The 20,131-nt window shown below is 49.4% G+C and overlaps 1 protein-coding gene across 2 annotated transcripts in view; it reads right to left on the bottom strand.

The window, feature by feature from the left end:
* Positions 1–19,400, bottom strand: part of EBF2 (EBF transcription factor 2) — a 199,112-nt gene extending 179,712 nt beyond the window's left edge. Inside the window, exons 1-6 of one of the 2 annotated variants that reach the window (XM_043561372.1) lie at positions 18,703–19,400; positions 16,125–16,281; positions 15,016–15,079; positions 14,657–14,712; positions 14,081–14,154; positions 7,372–7,440 (exon numbers count right to left, since the gene is read on the bottom strand). In XM_043561372.1, coding sequence (XP_043417307.1) covers positions 7,372–7,440; positions 14,081–14,154; positions 14,657–14,712; positions 15,016–15,079; positions 16,125–16,281; positions 18,703–18,833 — 551 coding nt within the window. In that variant the 5' untranslated portion in view covers positions 18,834–19,400. The remainder of the gene's footprint in view (positions 1–7,371; positions 7,441–14,080; positions 14,155–14,656; positions 14,713–15,015; positions 15,080–16,124; positions 16,282–18,702) is intronic. The other variant, XM_043561378.1, reaches the window with a different exon arrangement.
* Positions 19,401–20,131: the final 731 nt, after the last annotated feature.

The raw sequence follows: 20,131 nt of genomic DNA, 5'->3' as shown, positions 1-20,131 counted from the left end.
CGTGGTCCAGGCTGTCATCTGGTGAAGTGCTTCAACCCAAAAGGATGTATTTTCTATACCAGCACATAGAAGAGTCCCTTCTCCTATCTGTGTCTAAAATGGCCAAGAAACTAGCAAAGATTTTACTGGAAAATAAAGGACAAAGAAAATGAAAGAATGATGCACTCACTTCGGGTAGATAATCTGTGTTGTTTGGTGAGAAAATCTACACCCTCTCTGAGAGAATAGAATTTTCAGTACAAAAAAAAAAAAAAAAAATAGCCCGGGGCCAGGCTTTTGTAGACTCTTCACAGCACTGGGCTCCCTACACTGGAGATGGGGAATCTGGGCATGGAAGGCACATATTAATAGCTCCCGTAAATTATTGATGAGCAAGGATGATGAATTAGCATGCCTGACACCCAAGCCTGGGCCCTCCGCTAGAATCAGAATTCAGAGCTGGAAGGTAATGCAAAGGTCATCCATTAATCCAATGCACTTCCTTTTACAGATAGGGAAACTAAGGCCCAGAGAGGCAGCTCATGACCTCTGTAACATGAGACAGCTAGTTAGTGCATGATCCGGGGCCAAGAGCAGGCATCCTGATCCTAGTCAAAGGCCATATCTGCTACCAAATGCAGCCTCTCAGTCACGGGGACTGGGGACTGATATTCCATCACGCCCGTCACACACATGAATGTGACTTGTACAACCTCAGAGTTAAATGGCACTTCGGGAGCCAACAGTGCTTCCAGACCATACTCACCAGGCCTTTCCATTCTTACACAGCTCTAAATTCTGGAAAGGTTTCCCTTCTTTACCAAAATCTTTTTCTCTGGAACTTCTACCCATTAACTACACTCCAATTTCACCACTGAAACTGGCTCTGTGACCTTGGCTAAGTTCTCCAGCTCCTTAAGATTCATATTCTTCTCCATAAAATTGAACTTTTCTTAACCACCAAAGATGAATTAAGAAGATAATTAACGCAAATTACATAGCCGAATGCCCAGCACATAGTAAATGTCAATTAAAGGTTGAGTATCGGTCGCATCCACCCTTTTCAGGGACAGAAATCCTTGTTTGGGACGTGCCTCTACTGACATATCTGGCTTGTCCATTTCCAGGGAAAGGGAGGGAGCTGTCACAGATTGAAAACCAGTGTGAGTGGCCTAAGACGGCAGGAATCTACTAGGCTTTGTGGACATAAATCTCAGCAAGAGCTCAACTCCAACTACTATCCAAATACTGCTTCTGTGCTAAAAGGAACAGTGGGGTTAAAAGCTGAATCGACATTACAAATCAAGAAGAAATTAATATGGAGTTCGTTTGGTAAATTAACAAAAACTCTAGTGTTCAGGTTTAATGCAATAGCCTCTAGCATGCCTGGGAGGTCGGTAAGAGCTTTACTCCCCACAGTTATTCTCTGGAAATTCCCATCCCACAAATAATACTTTCCTGGAGTTAAGTGATACACTGGAGAGAGGGATAACAAGCACGGGCCAGAGGAGAGAGGATCCAAACACGCACTCCAATGGAACAAGGTGGTCGATGAGGCAGAAAAAGGTGGGAAAAGGATGTGCCAAACGGCAGGAAAAGGGCAAACAAGAAGCCTGGACCAGAGGGGAAAGCAGCAAGTGAAGATGCTTACCAAGATGAAAAAAGGAGCAAAACTTGGCATTACAATTACTGAAAGAAAGAAGGAAAGAAAGAAAGAAAGAAAGAAAGAAAGAAAGAGGAGAGGAAGAGGAAGAGGAAGAGGAAGAGGAAGAGGAAGAGGAAGGGAGGGAGGAAGGGAAGGAGGGAGAGAAAGAAAGAAAGAAAGAAAGAAAGAAAGAAAGAAAGAAAAGGAAAGAAAGAAAAAGAAAGAAAGAAAGAAAGAAAGAAAGAAAGAAAGAGGAAGGAAGGAAGGAAGAAAGGAAGGAAGGAAGGAAGGAAGGAAGGAAGGAAAGAGGAGAGAAAGAGGAAAAGGAAGAAGAAGGGAGGGAGGAAGGGAAGGAGGGAGAGAAAAAGAAAGAAAGAAAGAAAGAAAGAAAGAAAGAAAGAAAGAAAGAAAAGGAAAGAAAGAAAAAGAAAGAAAGAAAGAAAGAAAGAAAGAAAGAAAGAAAGAGGAAGGAAGGAAGAAAGGAAGGAAGGAAGGAAGGAAGGAAGGAAGGAAGGAAAGAGGAGAGAAAGAGGAAAAGGAAGAGGAAGGGAGGGAGGAAGGGAAGGAGGGAGAGAAAAAGAAAGAAAGAAAAAAAGAAAGAAAGAAAGAAAGAAAGAAAGAAAGAAAGAAAGAAAAGAAAGAGAGAAAAAAGAAAGAAAGAAAGAAAGAAAGAAAGAAAGAAAGAAAGAAAGAAAGAAAGAGAAAGGAAGGAAGGAAGGAAGAAAAAGAAGATAAGTAATGTGGGGATCTGGAGAAATTGGGACCTTCATGCATTGTGGGTGGGAACGTAAGTAGCTGCAACAGAAATGGTGTGGCCATGACTCAAATTACTATTTGGTAGGAACAAGGGCAGAGAAGAGAGTTCCATATTCCACTTCTAGGTCTATACCCAAAAGAATGGAAAACAGACAGTCAAAGAGATATTTGTGCACCCCTGTTCACAGCAGCATTGTTCACAAAGAGCTGAAAGACTGAAGCAGCCCAAGTGTCTGTCGACAGATGAGTGGATAAACGAATGTGATATATCCAAACTGGGATATTGTTCAGCTTTCAGAAGGAAGGCAGTTCTGGCACTCTACAACATGAAGGACCTTGGAGGACATTATGCTCGGTGAAATGAGCCAGTCACAAAAGGACAAATACAGTAAGGATTCTGCTTATGTGAGGTCCCTAGAAGTAGTTAAACTCATAGAGACCAAAAGTAGCATGGCGGCTGCTGCGGGTGGGGGAGAACGGACGGTCACAGTTTTGCAAGGTGAAAAGATCTCTGCAGTGGCTCTCACCGCTCAGTAATGTGAACGACCTAAACCACTGAACTTAAAAATGGTTAACACTTAAAAATGGTTACAACGGTCAAGTTCATGTTGCGTGCATTTTTCCTCAATTAAAAATTTATTTAAGGGGCGCCTGGGTGGCGCAGTCGGTTAAGCGTCCGACTTCAGCCAGGTCACGATCTCGCGGTCCGTGAGTTCGAGCCCCGCGTCGGGCTCTGGGCTGATGGCTCAGAGCCTGGAGCCTGCTTCCGATTCTGTGTCTCCCTCTCTCTCTGCCCCTTCCTCGTTCATGCTCTGTCTCTCTCTGTCCCAAAAATAAATAAACGTTGAAAAAAAAAATTTAAAAATGTATTTAAAACAAAGGGAAGATACCATCAGGAAAACCCACCCATGAGATACTTTTAAGTAAACCTTTTGAATAAGGTTCATTCTGTTGTTTGTCGGGCTTCTTGAAAAAGAAAGTCAACAAAACTACATCAACATTTAAAACGGCCCTCCAGGAAACAGCTCAGAAATATGGAAACCAATGTCCCAGGACAGAAGATCTTGGGATATTTAGCGTATGAGACATAGGCTGATCTGTCCTTCTGATAGAAAACACCGTACCAGTGTGCACATGGGCACAGACAGCCTACAAAGATGCAAAAAGAACATTAGCCCTCTCTACCCATCTGACTTTTTATGGGCTACAAGAATTGGTACTTTAAGGACTCTTTTGTCACTCTCCTATATCAGTGCAACTGTCCCTAAAGAGATCTTCCCACGGACCACCAGATTATCCCTGAGCCCCAGAGAGTCAGCAGACACTCAGAAGAAGTTTCCAGACGGAGAAGAGAGTCTGAGAAGAATACAGCCCAGAAAAAACAAGCTCTGAATTAGCGCTGAAACCACAAAATGTAAATCGGCTTGAGACTTTTTATTTTTATTTACCACACACAGATCTTTATAGACAAGAGTTAGGCCGAAGACCAAAGGAAGGATTATGGTTTCATTCTTGGTTTGGTCTGTTCCGGTTTTGGTGGTTTTGTTTTTTTTTTTTTTCTTCTTTCATACAGGAACTTTGGATTTTTACACTAAAAATTAATCAGCTTTACTGCCACTCTAGACACGCACACATTTGTACACAGAAGGAAGGCTCTACTGGAGGCCTGTGATTCAGCAGCAAGTCCTGCTGGGCTGTGCATTGGCCTGGCTTTTTGGAGAGGGGTGGGGCTGCCCAAGAATTCACAAAAGCATGCTGAAAAGACAGCTGAAAATAAAAATTAAATTTATGTTTCTAGAGAAATCAAGGCAGAGAGCAATTTAGTAGGAAAAAACAAATCCTAATCTGGGGCTAAGTCTGAGGACCTAGAGAACTACATCTCTGATGGGGGGCGGGCGGGCGGGCACCCTATTATAGAATCCGATGATTTTCAATGAAGGGGCCACATGGTAGTAAAAGCTATCTTTCATCTTTTAAGCAGCCTATTGGAAACTGAATATCTGCCCAAGATGTGGTCACAGGGGCTAAATGAAAAGTCAAGTTGTTTGGCGTTTGAGCTGGAAGCCTATCAAGTCAGTGTGATAACACTGCTTGTCTTGTCCCCATCCAAAACTCTGACGGGCCATTGATGAGATCAAGGGCATTTCTGGAATGAGGTTTTTCCTTCCCATTCCATTGTATGTCTTTGATTAATAAAAATGGAGTTTACAGCTGAATGGTTGGTTACTTGTCGATTGCAGTCCAGCGGGCAAAATCTGACAAAACGCTGGGCCGGCCAAGGAAAATGATCGAAGGGGTCTTTTGTGGTGAAAAGTTTGGGAACCACCCTTGAGGCTCCCCATCCCCTCCCCCGAACATGCACAATTCCAAGGGAATAAGCAGGCTCCCTAGAGCCAAAGTGGAGCGTGCCTGTTGTGTGAGAAAACTCAAAGAGAGACAGTGTAAATTAACTGCATCTGGTTAGATGAGCGAGCAGGGGGAGGAGATAATTAGTTGGCATTATAGGAACGAGGGCAGAGAAGAGAGTTCTATATTTACTCAGAGGAAATCCAAAATAGACTACTTTGCACCCGTTTGCTGCTCGTGGGGGATCTCAACATTTCCAAGTTGGCAGACGTTGAACACAGGGACGGGATGCAGAACTCAACCAAACCCCTGAATGACACAAACCACCCATCCCACCTCCCACAAATGGAAACCTGACTTCACCTCCTTTCACATCCACAGGGAAGGGAAGGAGGCGAGGGTAAGCCCAAAAGACATTCAGAAGTAATAAGGCAAGGGCGATCTCTCCAAACAAAAGCCCTACAATGAGTAAGCAGAATAAATGCACCTGTTTACAATAAAACGGGTGCTCTAAAAACCTGATGATGGCCAATTTACGGCACCCTTTGGTATGTCTCCGTGTGTAGATGCGCAACATTTCAAAAGTAACACGTATTTCAAGTGATGCAGAGATATCACTGGGCTGTTTTATTGCGCACAGGATAGTAAAGAGTAAATGCCATAGTCCCATAAAGCTCTATAATATGCAGCCAAGATACAATTTCCACCTTCGAAGACGAATTTAAGGCATTCTAGCACAAACAATGAAAGCGCCTAATTTGAAAATCTTCTCCCTCTGTAGATGCTAAAAGACTTTCTTTTGTATGGGTACCATGCGTATTACATAGGATTAAAATGTAGATATGTCAGGCTTTATCCTCGGGTGCAAGTCGTATGCGGGTTCTTAAAGTAAGAACTGCTAAGTGCAGAGTCATTAAGATGTGTGCTTATGAGATGGAAGGTGCAGATTAGGATTTATGGGTTGGCAACCATCTTTAAAGCTGATTTGTGGGGACCTTATTCCAAGAAAAGATGCCATAGTCATGAGGTCGGAAGACCTTCTTCAAAGGGGAGCAAAAGTGTGGGGAGGAGAGTTGAAGATAAGTGAGGTCAGCGTGCATCCTGGAAAGGACTGGGTCTGCATCTAGCTGTTCTCATATGCTTCGAATTCCCCCAGAGGATCCTGAGGGCATCCTGGGAAGTTGGGAAATGGGGCCACGTGCGATCAACACATCCAACTCACAGAAGTCAGGACAGACAGTGCTTGGGAGAGGCAGGCTGTGGCAGTGAGAAGAGCACGAGCCGAGAGGGACAGACAACTGTGTTCTAGAGCCAGCTCTGCTCCACCCAGTCATGCAATCGTGGGCAAGTCACGTCACCATTCCCGGGTCAGCCTTCCGTCTATCGGATGAGGGAGATGGCTGACCCCAGAGAGTTCTTACAACCCCTGCATTGTAAGCTTCTATGCACTTTCAGAAAAACAAAAAAAAAAAAACAACGGAATTCCAAACAGCTCTCTAAAATTGGTCCCCCGTGAGCCTCCTACGATGGCAAAAGCACCCTGCACATCCAACAGACATTTTACATTTGGTTCTCATCCTCTTCCAAGCACCTCAGAGAAGTCTGCAGAACCGCCACGGACATTTCAGGAGCCTCCTGAAACCTACAGCGGCAGCCAGTACCCTCCGATCGTACCATGGAAGAACAGAGCTGCTGAGTGCTTTGTCCAAGGTCAGAGGCGAGGACAGGATCAGGATTCCAGCCTCCCCGTTCGTAGGGCTATGCTATACTTTCCACAAAGAAACCAAGCTGGCTTTCTGGGAAGAATGCCAGAGGTTCCATTCTCCCAACTGAGAATTCATTGGGATATTGGAATAACAACTTTGGAGACTGTGGTCTCTCCAATCCATTTCAGGACCTGGCTAGAAACACGAAAACCCAAAGAAAAAAGCAATAGGGAATTATTCCGTTTTTTAACGAAAGAGAAAAAATTAGGGGTGGGAATATGGGATTTCTTAAAAATTACATGATTGCTGGAAGTTAATTTGGTATTTCTTCGTTGGTTTGTAAGTTCTGTTTCCAATCACAAAAACAGACAGCTGAGGATGCCTAAATCACATTTCAATGAATTAGCATCTTGTCCCAGAGAATCTTTCCCACTCTGAATAGAACAGAAGACCCAGAATGCAATGCTCTGTGGTAGAAAGGAATCTCCCTCGATGCAAGAGAGAGTTTGTCATAATCCCCTAAACTGTAATCTAAACTGATAGTCTTCAACCCAACAGCCATAGCGGAGAATGACAAAGGGGATGACGCTTAACTCGGGGTACACTGCCTCTTCCAAGAAACTTAGTGAGACCCAGCTCTGCCAAATAGGAGAGCTGGCCTCCTTTACCAGCAATATCCACACACTCCTTATTAGGTTGACATCAGTGCACCTGGAAAAGAATCCCAGCATAGATTTAGAGACACATGTTCAAAAAGGAAGGTTCTGACTTCTTCCAAGAAAGGCCAACCAGAACAAGAGAACACATGTTGGACTAGCTCTGCCTTGAAGATAACATGAAACCAACCTTATGGCAAATCCCAAGTGATCGATACTCAGCGTCGAGGTTCATAAAGGAGAGAAACCAGAAATGATCGTTTTAATCACTTTTGCCCCCTACCTGTCGATGATGACAGGGTCTGAAGGAGTCTCATTTCGGTTTCCACAACTTTTCTTCTCGCAACATCGACTGTAGATTGGGAAGGAACCAAAAGAGTAAAAGAAAATTGTTAAAATCAGGAAGATACAATGAGCATACAGCATAGAAACATTCACAAAAATACACACGTCCTAGGTAGCCTCTTAGCGTTCAGAGGCTCGAGCACAGAGTTTATGGCCATGTTTCAAAACAACGCTGGACCTGAAGCCCAAAGATATTCCTTCAAATACTCTGTGGCTTATGACTAGGTAATTCTCAGCAAATCACAACTTTCTCAGGAACCATATTTGTGGGGCACCTGGGTGGCGCAGTCGGTTAAGCGTCCGACTTCAGCCAGGTCACGATCTCGCGGTCCGGGAGTTGGAGCCCCGCGTCGGGCTCTGGGCTGATGGCTCAGAGCCTGGAGCCTGTTTCCGATTCTGTGTCTCCCTCTCTCTCTGCCCCTCCCCCGTTCATGCTCTGTCTCTCTCTGTCCCAAAAATAAATAAACGTTGAAAAAAAATTAAAAAAGAAAAAAAAAAAGGAACCATATTTGTATTCTGAGCCACGAGCATTGGACTTTTAAATCTATAAGGTCACATCTTATAGACCCATGTTGAATGACTTTATGATTGTGTATTTTAGATCTTTGTGTCTCAATAAATATTTGAAGAAAGAAGGGGCAGGAGCACGGACACAATAGACCCCCAAGTAGCTGCCTGGACTTATCAACCTTATTTGTGTAATCTTTCCAGAAAACTCTGTGTACTTTATAAACATTTATTTATTTATTTATTTATTCATTCATTCATTCATTCATTCATTTCTATCACTTTCTAAAGATGACGGGAGAAGACCAGAACCATTGTGAAATAGGAGAGAAAATGAGGCAGGGAGCTCTGAAATGATATCTCCAATGATTTTCGCCAAGTCCAGAACAGAAATGGGACTTGATGCGTCAAGTCCCATCTTGAAAACTCCACCTCCCAGGGCTTCCTCCTGGCAGAGTACCTGGTAGGGGCTCAAAAACCACTTGTGGAATTAGCTGGGAGGGAGGGACAAAGATGAGGCCCGACGGCAATTACGACAGATAAGCGGGACCCCGTCAAACCTGAGCAGAGAACAAAATGCTCCCTTCCAAAGGTGTCCGCGCAAAAGACCTAGACAGATGTGACAAGAGCAAAGGAAGCTGGGTGGTGGGGAAGCACTGAAAAAATCACCTCCCCACATGGCTGCCGCTGCAGACTTCTGAATACCTCTTGGCTCATCCAAGCACGTGGTCTACCATCAATGGTAGTTGCTTATGGATGTAGGCTTGCAGGGCATAGAAAAAAAAAATTACCACCCACACTGGTGCGAGAATATGCCTCATAAACATTAGCAAAGTATATGTAAGCACTGCCTTCCCCCGATCTGTTGAAGAGTGAAGCAACACCATAGGAAGATTGCCCAAGTGAGAATCAGGGCTCTGGCGTCCGACCCAATGCTGTCACTAAGCAGCTGCGTGAGTTTCGTCAAATCTGTTTAACCCCCCTGGGCTTTGCCAACCTTATATATAAAATTAAAATATTGGACTAGATTGGGGTGCCTGGGTGGCTTGGTCAGTTAAGCGTCCAACTTCAGCTCAGGTCATGCTCTTGTGGTCCGTGAGTTCAAGCCCCATGTGGGGCTGTGTGCTGACCGCTCAGAGCCTGGAGCCTGTTTCTGATTCTCTCTCTCTCTCTCTCTCTCTCTCTCTCTCTCTCTCTGCCCCTCTCCACCCATGCTCTGTCTCTCTCTGTCTCTCAAAAATGAATAAATGGAAAAAAATTTTTTTAAATATTGGACTGATTATCTCCAGAGTCCCTTCTAGGTTTACAAAGCCTGTGAGGCAGTGAGATCCCCAAGCACCCTTTGGAGGTGACGACAGAGTAAGAGGGAAGCCATGTGGCAGCGATACCGAAGCCTTATACCGGCCCAGACACAGATTTGCTTTCTGCCTCTTCTCCGTCCATTTGCCCTCGCTGGTCCGCCACAGAAGTACAAACAAACAAATAAAGAAGAATTTTTAAAACTTTTAAAGTTCCTCTTCCCTCCTTGCAGGGATGTGTGCGTGGATGACGCGGCGAACCAACTCCAGCATTCTCAGAAAGCAAAATATACTTGAGAGATGCTAAACAAGTTCCACCAAATGAGCGCTAGGAGCTTTTAAGAAACTTAATCAAATTAGCAGGAAGTAAAAGAGAAAAGGTCTCCACTTCCCTAAATACCAGAGTTTGCCACTGGGGGCTTTCTGAAATAATATTTTGCCTTTGAAATTATATTAGGTCTTAACTTTTAAGATTTCAATCCATTGCAAGATTAACACCAATAAAAATGCCGGCCAGCTGCTTTCCTAGGTCCCAAAGCCCTTGTCTCTCCTCCCAACTCCCTATCACCACCCATTTCCGTCTCCCTCCTCTTCTGTTTCCATTGCTCATGTCAGCAGAATACCTTTGCAGTTCAGGCAAACCTTTTCCTCCTCAGCAACACAATCTCAAAAGCCCATACATGCTTGTTACCTAAAGACCTTCCAGCTAGACTCCCCTTTGACATCACCAGCATGTCAACGTGACCCAAATTATGTGTACGGTGCTGGGTACAATTTAATTACAAGAGCACACACTGTCGGGATGTGCCACTGTGTCTAGTTTGAGAAGGAATGATTCTGAAGAGGCCGAGTAAGTTTGCAAGAGTGCCCGGCCGAATTCAGCTGCTTTCCGTGGGGATTTTCTCTGAAGGAAAAGAAAAACAGGTAAAAATGCAAGCCTGGGGCCAGTGTGACACAATGTGGGGAATCTCATCAGGGAAGGAGCCGATGCTCCAAGAAAAATACAGAAGAACTTTAGGGCCCAATCTTCCATTTTCCAACAGTAACGTCTTTAAGCATAATCTCTAATGTTCACGGGGCAAAAAAAGATGGAGAAGACACTCACTTGGCAGCGGGACTGAAATAGTAAAGGTATAAAAATGATAGGAATTGGGGCGCATGGGTGGCTCAGTCAATTGGGTGACCGACTTCAGCTCAGGTCATGATCTCATGGTTCGTGGGTTCGAGCCCCACGTCGGGCTCTGTGCTGGCAGCTCGGAGCCTGGAGCCTGTTTCCGATTCTGTGTCTCCCTCGCTCTCTGCCCCTCCCCCACTCATACTTGCGCGTGCTCTCTCTCTCTCTCTCTCAAAAATAAATAAACATTAAAAAATAATTTTTTTTTTGAAATTAATTCATTAATTGTGTTTGCCCCATTTGAGCCCTTCTTAAAATTTCTCTGGGTTAGGCAAAACTAACTCTTTTTCTTTCTTTTTTTTTTTTTTTTTTAGAAAATGTCTCATCAAGATGTCCTCACTATTTTTTTTTCCAAATCTCGTTTCTTAAATGACATTCCGTCCTCATGCCAATAATATCAACATAAGCAAAGGGAAGTGGGAAGTGGGAGACATTCGTGAACCCACAGTCGGTCTCTAAACAACTGCTCTGAGATCAGATATGTGGATGGTGGATGTGGAGGACTGGGGCCCTGAATTACTCAGATAACAAACTCCATTCTCCCCTCCCTTTGCTGTATAGACAAAGCCTGTGCAACCAACTTCAGGTTCAGCTACTTTAGTTAAAAGGCTTTATAGGGTTATTTTCTAATAAGCAAGTCTCTAGGTCTGAAGTTCCTGGTGTTTCTAAAAACTGAACAACACTGTGAAACAGGAAAGGAAGGGGAAAAATAAACAAAGAAGAGGAAACTGAACTTGGCATCACGTTGACTGTGTCCCTAACTACCACGGAGAGGCTCAGAAGTGCTTTTTCCCTAATGAATGAAAATGAAGTTTGGTCCTCCCCTCCTCACTTTGGCTGGGTTTGGTTTATTTTATTCTAATTCTGATTCAGAGAACCTTTTACCTGAAATCCTCTCAATTTGCCTACAGGACTCTGCCCTTCCGCATCTCCTCACAGAGTCTTTAGAGAGGGAAAGGGACAAAAAAAAAAAAAACACATGGGGACGAGGCTGGGGAATATGGAAAATTGCATCCCAATCCTGAATCTTACCTGCATTTTTCAGAAAGGAAGAAAGAAGGGGGATGAGGGATGGCTGGAGAAGAAAAAAAAAAAAAAAAAAAAAAAGCCCCAGCCACGGACACAGGGTGTCCAGTCAGTCAAACTCCTGCTCGAGACGAGCGAATGTGCCCTTTCCCCTCCAAAATGGTTTTTAAAATTCAACCCTCAACTTTCAAAAATCTGTCTCTAATTTCAAACTCAAATAAGCGCACAGCATGGTGGCTTTTGTTTTGTTTTCTTCTCCCCAACTCCTCCCTGCGATTGCATAACAAAAGTGTCTAAATTCACACCATCTGGCCGATAAAGACACTGGCCCCACTGCCCGGCTGGCCCATCTGATTAGGGCCCTGTCTAGCCTGCGCCTTGTGGCGAAAAGTCACAGCTGTGGGGTTTGCTCGCGCTCAATACAACTCTGTTATTAGCCAGCTGTAGGCCTTGAGACGACTTCTGTTCAAATTATAATATCTTTTAACCCTCTGAGCATTGAGGGCACAGGGGTGGCTGGCAGCAACATAACAACTAGATTTCTCCTTGCTAATAATTGGCAAAATGAACTAAAGCAGGGAAGAGGGGAGCAGAGACAACTGGGGAAGAGAGAAAAAGTTATTCCTAAAGAGATTTATTTTGTTCCCCTCCAAAAGCTAAACATCAATTTATGAGCTCTTTTTTTTTTTTTTTTTTTTTTCCTAAGGATCACAGAAACCATTCAGGGCAATTCCCAGGTATGCCCAAGAACACCATGCAGACGGAACTAAGCATGAGCAGGAATCTCTGAGAACATCCCTCTACCACTGACTGCTAGCACTTGCCTTGAAAATGTGGGAGAAAGAACTTTTTCCCTTCCTGGAGAAATCAACCAGCTCTGACTGACAAATTGAGATCTTCCCCTCTGGATACATCCAACATTTGCCATCATCCCAGTGATCTCCCAAAACACACACGCATGCACACACACATGCACACTCCATGCACAGTGCCCATCCAATGGATCATTTATTTACCCATAATTAATATGTGTTTTAAATTCTAGTTTGGGGAAGAAAATAGCAGCGCGTCTTCCCTGGTCTCAAATGCGGAGAAGTTACAGTACATTAAATTTTTATATTGTGTTACTAATGCAGACTAAACTAGAGGCTTTAAAAATTGATGCTGCTACTTAGACAGCATAAAATGAGGAGGATTTGATTGGGCTTAAAAATAAAAATGTCAGCCTTAACTACAGCTGGATGGGGCGTGCGAGTGTTATTTAAAGTGATAGGTGTAATTCGTCAGACAATGGGCCAGTTTGGGGGTTTGTTTTCTTTTCTTTTAAGAAGATAATCTCTCCAAACAAAGACATTTAAAAGTATAAAGAGGGATAAAAAAAAAACGCCCTTCAAGTAGCCAACTAAATCAAAGTGTTCTGACTATTTAATCTAGGTATTACACGCAAGTTCATCTTGGAATTGTATTTTCTTTCTGAACGAATCTATCAGGGGCCCTGGGATCATGGCGTGGCTATCCGCTTACTCCATCACCCATCACCTCACCCGGCTACTCAGGCAGGGAAGCTCTATTCCCCTCGGCTGAGGCCCCTGGCAGAACTGAACTTTGCATTTGGCAAAGTTTGTTTTTCCTAAGACTTGGTCAAAACCAAAACAAACATGGCTGATTGTTATGGTTTCTTTCTGACTGGGTTGGGAGGGAGCCGGGGCTGCTAGGAGCTGCCCATAAAACAGTCCAAGCTAAATCCGATGGCCTGCAATTACCCAAAACTAGCAAGTCTGGAGCTGGTAGACATTCGCCGGAGCAGGAGCAGTCAGAGTAAGGAAGAACTGAGGCTTTCTCCCCCCGTCAGGGATTTTGGAGAAAGAAAAACACGTATGGAATCAACGCTTACATTTTTACAATAAAATAACCACCTCTTTCAAGAGTTTCCTTCTTATACCCTCTCTCGCGTGCTGAGTTCCCCACTACCCAAACGGTTGTTTGAAAGGATGAAGAATTAAGAACGGACTGCACTTTCTACCCAGTAGTTTCTCCTGACCTCAGAAACTCCCCTGACTCGTGAAATCTTCGGAGAAGCCACATCCCCGGAGGAAGGAAACCCTTCCGCATCACAGACAGGTGCCTCGGCGGTTGGGGATGGGGGTCTCCACCCTCGGGTGGTCCCTCTCCGGGACTGCAAGGTTTTCCAGTGCTTTGACTCGGTCCGCCACAAGTGGCCCCTCCTGGAAATCTACCCAGAGCGGGCCCGACAGGCGGGAACCTAGCGGTGCGGACCTCGGGTGGAGACCGGTTCAGGCAAAGTTCACGACCCCAAATTCGGCCGGGGGCTGCCCGCCCCCTCCCCGCGCTGCCACCGACCGCTGGGCTACAGAGACTTTCCACGTAACGGAGGAGACTCCCGAGATGCCAGGGCGGTGAAATCCTGAGTGGTTGTGGGTTTCCTTTTAGCGTCTTAACGGATATGCTCTAAGAATCTGACCTTTAAGGGGAAGTTCTAGCGGATCGGCCCCCGGGGTAAGGCCTCCCTCCCTCCCAGCCATCATTGCTGAAAGGCAATGCCGGGGGCTCACGGGAGCGCGGCCAGCGAGGCTCACCTGCCCCGCTTTCCAGCAAAGCCCGCAGGAAAAAGCGACACTTACCTGCACATCACTTCGTGCGTCAGGAGAACTCGGCACATTTCCGGATTCTTATTTTGTCCCTCGTAAGCTATGGGCTGCAGAGGAGTCGGGGGCAGGGAGGGAAGATAGGAGGGCAACGGAGAGACAAAGGAAAGGAGACTTCAGAGCAAGCACAGAATCGTGGGGTGGGTTTTTGTCCCCTCTCTGCCCACTACTTCATTAGGAGTTAGCACAGAACCTGAGCTGTGGCCCGGTTAATTCAGGCGACAATGATAATAGAGTAGCGAAGTTGGCCCTAGTGAAAACATATTTTCTGCAAAGGGGGGGGGGGGACGCGATCTCGCAACAATTCTCTCTTCGCTCTTTTGCTCCCCTGCCCCCACCCCCCCACCCCCCGGCCAGAAAGAAACAGGACAAGGGGGAGAGAGAAGAAAGAAAAAAAATTGTTCTCCAGGTTGGACAGGTTCTTGCTATTCGACGTGGAGAGGCAAGTGAAGTCTGACCCAGGAAACCGCGGGGGGTGAGCAGAGGTCAGGGACAGACGACGGGGGGAGGGGGGCGCGGGAAGAAGAGGAGCCGGGTGGACCTCCGACTTACCTGCTTGGTGACCGAGTCGATGAGCCTGACGTACAGGTCCTGCTCGGTGCGGACGCCTGCGGGGGGAAGGGGCGGGCACGAAGTCAGGGCCGGGGAGCCCCTCCCCCGCACCCCCAAACCCGTCCCGGCGGTGGGGGCAGAGGCCCAGGCAGCCCCTCCAGGCTCCGGGCTGCTGGCTAGCCGGCGGGCTGAGCCGTCCAGGGGGCAAAGACCCCCCGCCCGTCCCCTGCCCCTGACCGAGGCTCCCGCAGCCCTGCCCACCCCAGGCCTGGAGGCCGCCGGCCAGCGACGGCGGCAAGCTCAGCTGCCCTCCTCGCCGGTTACACGTGCGGGCGCAGCCGCCGGCGCTGGGCGCTCACCATTGCTGTAGAGGAGCTGTAACTTGTAGTGGGTGCCGTTGTTGGTCTTCTCGTTGCCTTGTTCCTGAAAAGACAGGCAGCGTTCGAGCCCCTTTGCCTTCCAGCACCCCCCACCCAAAGGAGAGACTGGAGAGCGTGCCCCACACCGCCTCCCGCCGCCTTTCTCGCACTCGCCCTGCAGCTTTGAACAACCCCCTGCCCAGCCCCAGGTCAAAGGGCAGGAGCTTCTGCAGCCGCCAACCCTTGAAACTTACTACAGCTCGGACCACTTGATGCTCTCCAACCCCTCTGTCCCTCCCCCTCAAAAATGTCCTCAGAAGTTTGCCTCCGGAGCCGCCACCATCGGACTCTGCGGCCAAAGCTGCCTCAAACAGGCAGCCCCTCCGGATCTCTCAGTCCTTAAGAAGCCCCAAGGCTTCTCTCGGCCGAAAGATACAGGTCTGTCATTTGGAACGGCAGCATCCCGGCTCCATCCCGCCAAGACTGGAGCTTCTGGGGCCACAAGCTCAGGGACCCAGGGCCAGGTTCGAGAGGGCCCTCCGGAAGCCCCTTCCCTAAAGCTCGCATTGTAGAGCTGAGGAGACTGAGGCCCAGAGAGGGCAAGAGACTTTCCTTTCCTCACACGTCCGTTTCATCTGGGATCAAATCCCGACCACCGAGCCTGGGTCGGGAGCAGGCACTGCGCTCAGGAGGGAGAGTGGGAGAGAAGGTTCATTGGGGAAAGCGGGCCAAGACTGGGCTCTGGGTTTGTACCTAGTAGCTCCCCACTCTGCCGGCGCTGGCAGGTGCAAAATAATAAATAATCCGGAGAAGGGCATGCTCTAGTCTGAAGGGCGTTTACTCCGCGGCCAGTCCAGGACCAGGCTCTACGACTGACCCGGAGGCTAGGTGCGCAGAGCCGCCAGCGCCCCCCCCGCAGCGTGTGGTGCGGGAGCGGAGTCTGGAGGAGGCGCTGGGAAATCGACTGATTTAGAGGCTTGGGCCAGAAGCCTCGATTTATCATCCCTGATGATGTGAGTGGAAAAGTGTCGCGAGTGACAGATGGAATCTTTAGTGCTCTGCAAGGTGGTAGTTATTAGGCCGTGAGAAGAGGGGGGACCTCCGCTTACTTTGTCGTTCTCCACAAAATCTACGAAGGCTGTGCGCTCGATCTCCACCGGCTGCCCCTGCCTGTCATAAAGCGCCAGAACGAAGTGAAAGAAGTTGGATTTCCTCAAGTTGGAGGGAGGCTGCTTCTCAAAGTGGGCCCGGGACAGGGCGACTCCGCTGCGCAGGAAGAGACACCGAGGGGGCCACCGGACAGAGGGAAGAAGAGAAAGACACAATGTTACCAACGTCCCACACAAGCACCGCGGAGGAGGGTCAAGGGTTCCGGTCCCGGGTCCAGAGCTCTGGGCCCTTCAGATCTTTTTTCAGTTCGGTTTAAGAAGAACGGACTCCTTAGAGTAGTCGCCGCGGCCACAGGGGTCGGTTGGCGGAGCCGACGCCCCGTCCACTGCCACGCCCGCTGTTCCAGCCTCCGGGAGTCCCAGCGCCTGGCAGCTCACGGTCAGGCCTTTAGTGGAGCCCAAAGGATCTCGGGTGTGGGCCTAGGCTCAAAGCGGTCCCCTAAGGAGGCGGCCCAAGTCCTATCCCGCAGGGCCGCCCCTATCTTCACCCTCAGGTGGCGCCGCCAGCTGGATCAGGATTTGGAGCTAGGACCCCGGGTTAGAGCAATAAATGCTTCCTTACTTTTGAAGAAGTGACTCTGTCCTGTCCTAGAGCTACTGCCCGCTACGCCTTCCTTGCTCTCTCCAAAAGTTGGTGGCTGGGAACGCCTTGGGGGCGGGCGGGAAACCCAGAGCCCAAGCCTTGGCCCTACAGGGAGAGGCCTCACCTCGGGCTTCCCTCGCTCTTCCGAAAAGTTGCGCCCCGGACAGTGGCAGAGCGGAATCCCTGGGACCTGGGATCGAGGGCCACTGCCGACAACGTGATACTGGGGACCCCGCCCCCAGAACTGCTGCGCTTGAAGCAGCCAAAATGTTATTAAGAGGCAGAGAGCGTCCTCGCCTGGGGCCAGAGGGATCCCCGCTTAAGCTGCATCTCCCGGCGGCGCCAGCCAAACCCGCTGACCGCGAAACCCATGTTGGAGGACCCGGGAGGCGCCCTCGAGCGTTTTGAGTGTGCGCACACACCTCCCTGCAGACCCGTCGCGGCCGGGGACAAACTAGCCGCCAGATCACATTTAACAGAAGTCTCAGGGCCCAGGCGAGCGCGCAGATGGCCAGTGCTGCCCCGCGGCGCCGGTATCGCTGGGCCTTCTACCCTGGGGCGCGAGCACTTTCACTCTTTTGAATGGTGTAAAATTTTGGCTAGAACCCGCCACTCGGGGTGCCTATTCCAAGTTTCACAATTATTTGATCGGGGGAAAGGAGGAAAGTAGGGAAGGTGTCTTTAAGGTGCTTGGCTAAGGAAATGCGCCTCGGAGCCTTCTCTGCGAAGCTGCCTAATTTCTCCCGGTTGAGCCCAGAGAGTACCCAGACGGCTGCGGAAAGCCGTCGCCGCCTTATGCTGTCTGCCTTGGGGATACTGGCGTGCCTGGGGCTCGGGCAGAAGGGAGGCAGCCGCCGCCAGCCCCGGTCTCCTCTCCTCCAAGGGTGGAGGCTGGTTCGCTCTACCCGGGACACCTGGAGACATGGCTGGCCTGGGAAAGGAGTTATTTCTCTGCGTGATGTTAGGACTTAGAGGGAGATGGCTAGGAGAACGGATAGGAAGGCTGAAGTCATGGGAAGAAGTTCGAGAGCACTTTGGGGTTGGGGGAAGGAGGCTGTCTCTCCAAGACAAGGACGCGCAGACCACAAATCCCAGCTCAGTAGTGGTGATGAGGGAAGGGGACCAGGATGTCTCCGTGGAGTGTCATCCTAGACAAGGCGTTTACTATCTCAGCAGGCGGAAGCTTAGAAACAAAGTCAACTTCAGCAACTAGCAAAACTAAAGGCTGGTGATCCCTGCGTTTGCGGCCCATCTCCTCGCCTTTCTTCTGCGGCTCTTTCCTTCGTCTTTTCTTTTTAATCTCTTCTCTCCCCTCACCCCCGTCTCCGTGCGTCTAGTCCACTGTTTTTATCCCTGCGCCTGGACCTCCAGCCTGCACCCCCTCCTCCCGGAGCTCCCAGCCGCTTTGCCTTCCCAGAAGCGGCTCCGGCCTCTCCCACTCCTCGCGTCGCCGCCGCCGCCATCTGGCCGCGGGGCTTCCGGCCTCCAGGAATCACCCGGCAAGTTGCGGGAGGAGAGGCGCTTGCACGCGGAGTGGCGCAGCCCGGGAGTCGCCGGGAAGCCGGCTCTCCTCCGGCGGCCGCGGCTGCCAGCTCGCGTCCTCACGCTCCGCTCCGGGCTGGCATCGCAGGACTAGGGGCTGAGCTGCAAGGCGTTGGATGCCACTTTGCTATTTTTCCTCCCAAAGAGTGGTGTGTGGGGAAGGAATGGGGGAGAAACACAAACGACCCAGGCAGTTCGGAAACTTGAGTGTTGGCTAGGGGGTAAGTGTCCCCCTGACTGCAGCGACCTGCCTGCCCTGGGTCGAGCCCCAGCGCGTGGGGCCAGGGCGACAGATGGGGGAAGAGGGAGGGGACACACAGAGAGACGGTGAGAGAGAGAAAGCGAAGGAGGGAAAGACTTAAGAACGTAATAACTGTGAGGCCATATCGTTACCTCTGCGCCGCGACATTGGCGTCCACCACGCCGACATTCCGGACCCAGGACCTGACGGAATCCATCTCGGCACCCAGCGATTTGTCTTTCAGAGCTGGTCCTCTTCCTAAAGTATCTTGAATCCCAAACATTTAAAAAGTCTGGTCTACTGTCGCTTTAAAAATACGAGTTACAACACTGTCCCTACTGTTCCCAACGCTGTCACCAAACGGTCTCCTCCAAAAGCAATCCAAGAAAAGGGATCAAGAGCCGAAGTTTGAGTCTCTCTGGAGGGGAGGGGTGGGGGGAGATAACCCGTCCTTTGCTTCGCGCGTGAGGTGCGGACTGATGTAGTTAAAGTTTGGGTTTTATCCTCCGCAAGTTCAGATCTGCCGCCTGAGGCCCTCCGTCCTAGGTCGCTCGCATCCTTCCAGCGGCAGCGCTGCCTCCAGAAAGTGATCACAATTTAGAAGCATCACCTGTTCTGGGAGAAACGGGAGATTGATGGCTGCCTAATCTCTCCCCTTCCTCCTGGTCCCCCCCCCCTCCCTGCTCCTCCCCACCGCTCGAATTTAGAAAAAAAAAAAAAATCCCCAACAGGATCAGTTGTAAAAGGAAGGGGAAGACCCGGAGCCGAGAGGAGGCGGTGGCTGCGAGCACCGCGGAGCCGGGCTGCAGCCGCGCGCGGGCCCCATGAATGGGTTACTACGGCCGCGGTCGCGGGAGGCGGAGCCGCGGCCCGATAAGGAGCCTCATTTGCATGGACGCTCGGGATTGGCCGGCGCTGGGCAGGCCGGGCCGACGTCCTCCGGCGGCGCGCGCCACGCTCGGCGTTGCCTGGAGTCCGGGAGGTGAAAGGGGACAGAAAGCTGTGGACGCTGCGTCCTTGTCCAAACTCCGTGTGCGTGCGTCGGCTGGGGGACCCAAATCCTGCACTGAAGGCTAGTGATCCGACCCTGCAGGTTGGGATGCGCCCGCTCAGTCCGGCCGCGGGAGCGCGAAGCCTTCGTGGATCCCGCCTCTAGATGCAGATTTGTGCAGCCTGCCGGAGGCATATTCATTCTCGGGGCTTGAATCTGCGTGCGTATTTGTGAAGAAGCGGAGAGTGTGACCACATGCACTTATGTTTTGTGCAAACGTTCCCTAAAGCAACCCAGTTCCCTGAATGGCTCTCCCAAGTCTCCTGTTTCATGGTGACACTCAGATTTTGTGTGCGGTTTACAAGTTGTTGAGAGAGGAGGATATATGAATGAAAGCGGCACGGTGGGGGAAGAGCAAGGCTCCAATGCTAGTCAAATAAATACAGTGTCCGGGGAAACGGTCAAGGAGCTAAGGAAAATACCCCCGGGCAGACACTAGCGGGAGTCGCACCCGTGCGGATGAGAGCTTGCTGACAGATCGTGGTAGGCTGAGAGCGAGAGCTTCCCGGTGTCGTCCCAGAGGCCCCCTC

The sequence above is a fragment of the Prionailurus bengalensis genome, chromosome B1 (genome assembly GCF_016509475.1).
Source record: "Prionailurus bengalensis isolate Pbe53 chromosome B1, Fcat_Pben_1.1_paternal_pri, whole genome shotgun sequence".
Taxonomy (NCBI): domain Eukaryota; kingdom Metazoa; phylum Chordata; class Mammalia; order Carnivora; family Felidae; genus Prionailurus; species Prionailurus bengalensis.
The sequence above is the reverse complement of the archived record's forward strand: the minus strand, read 5'-3'. Positions and strand labels throughout refer to the sequence as shown.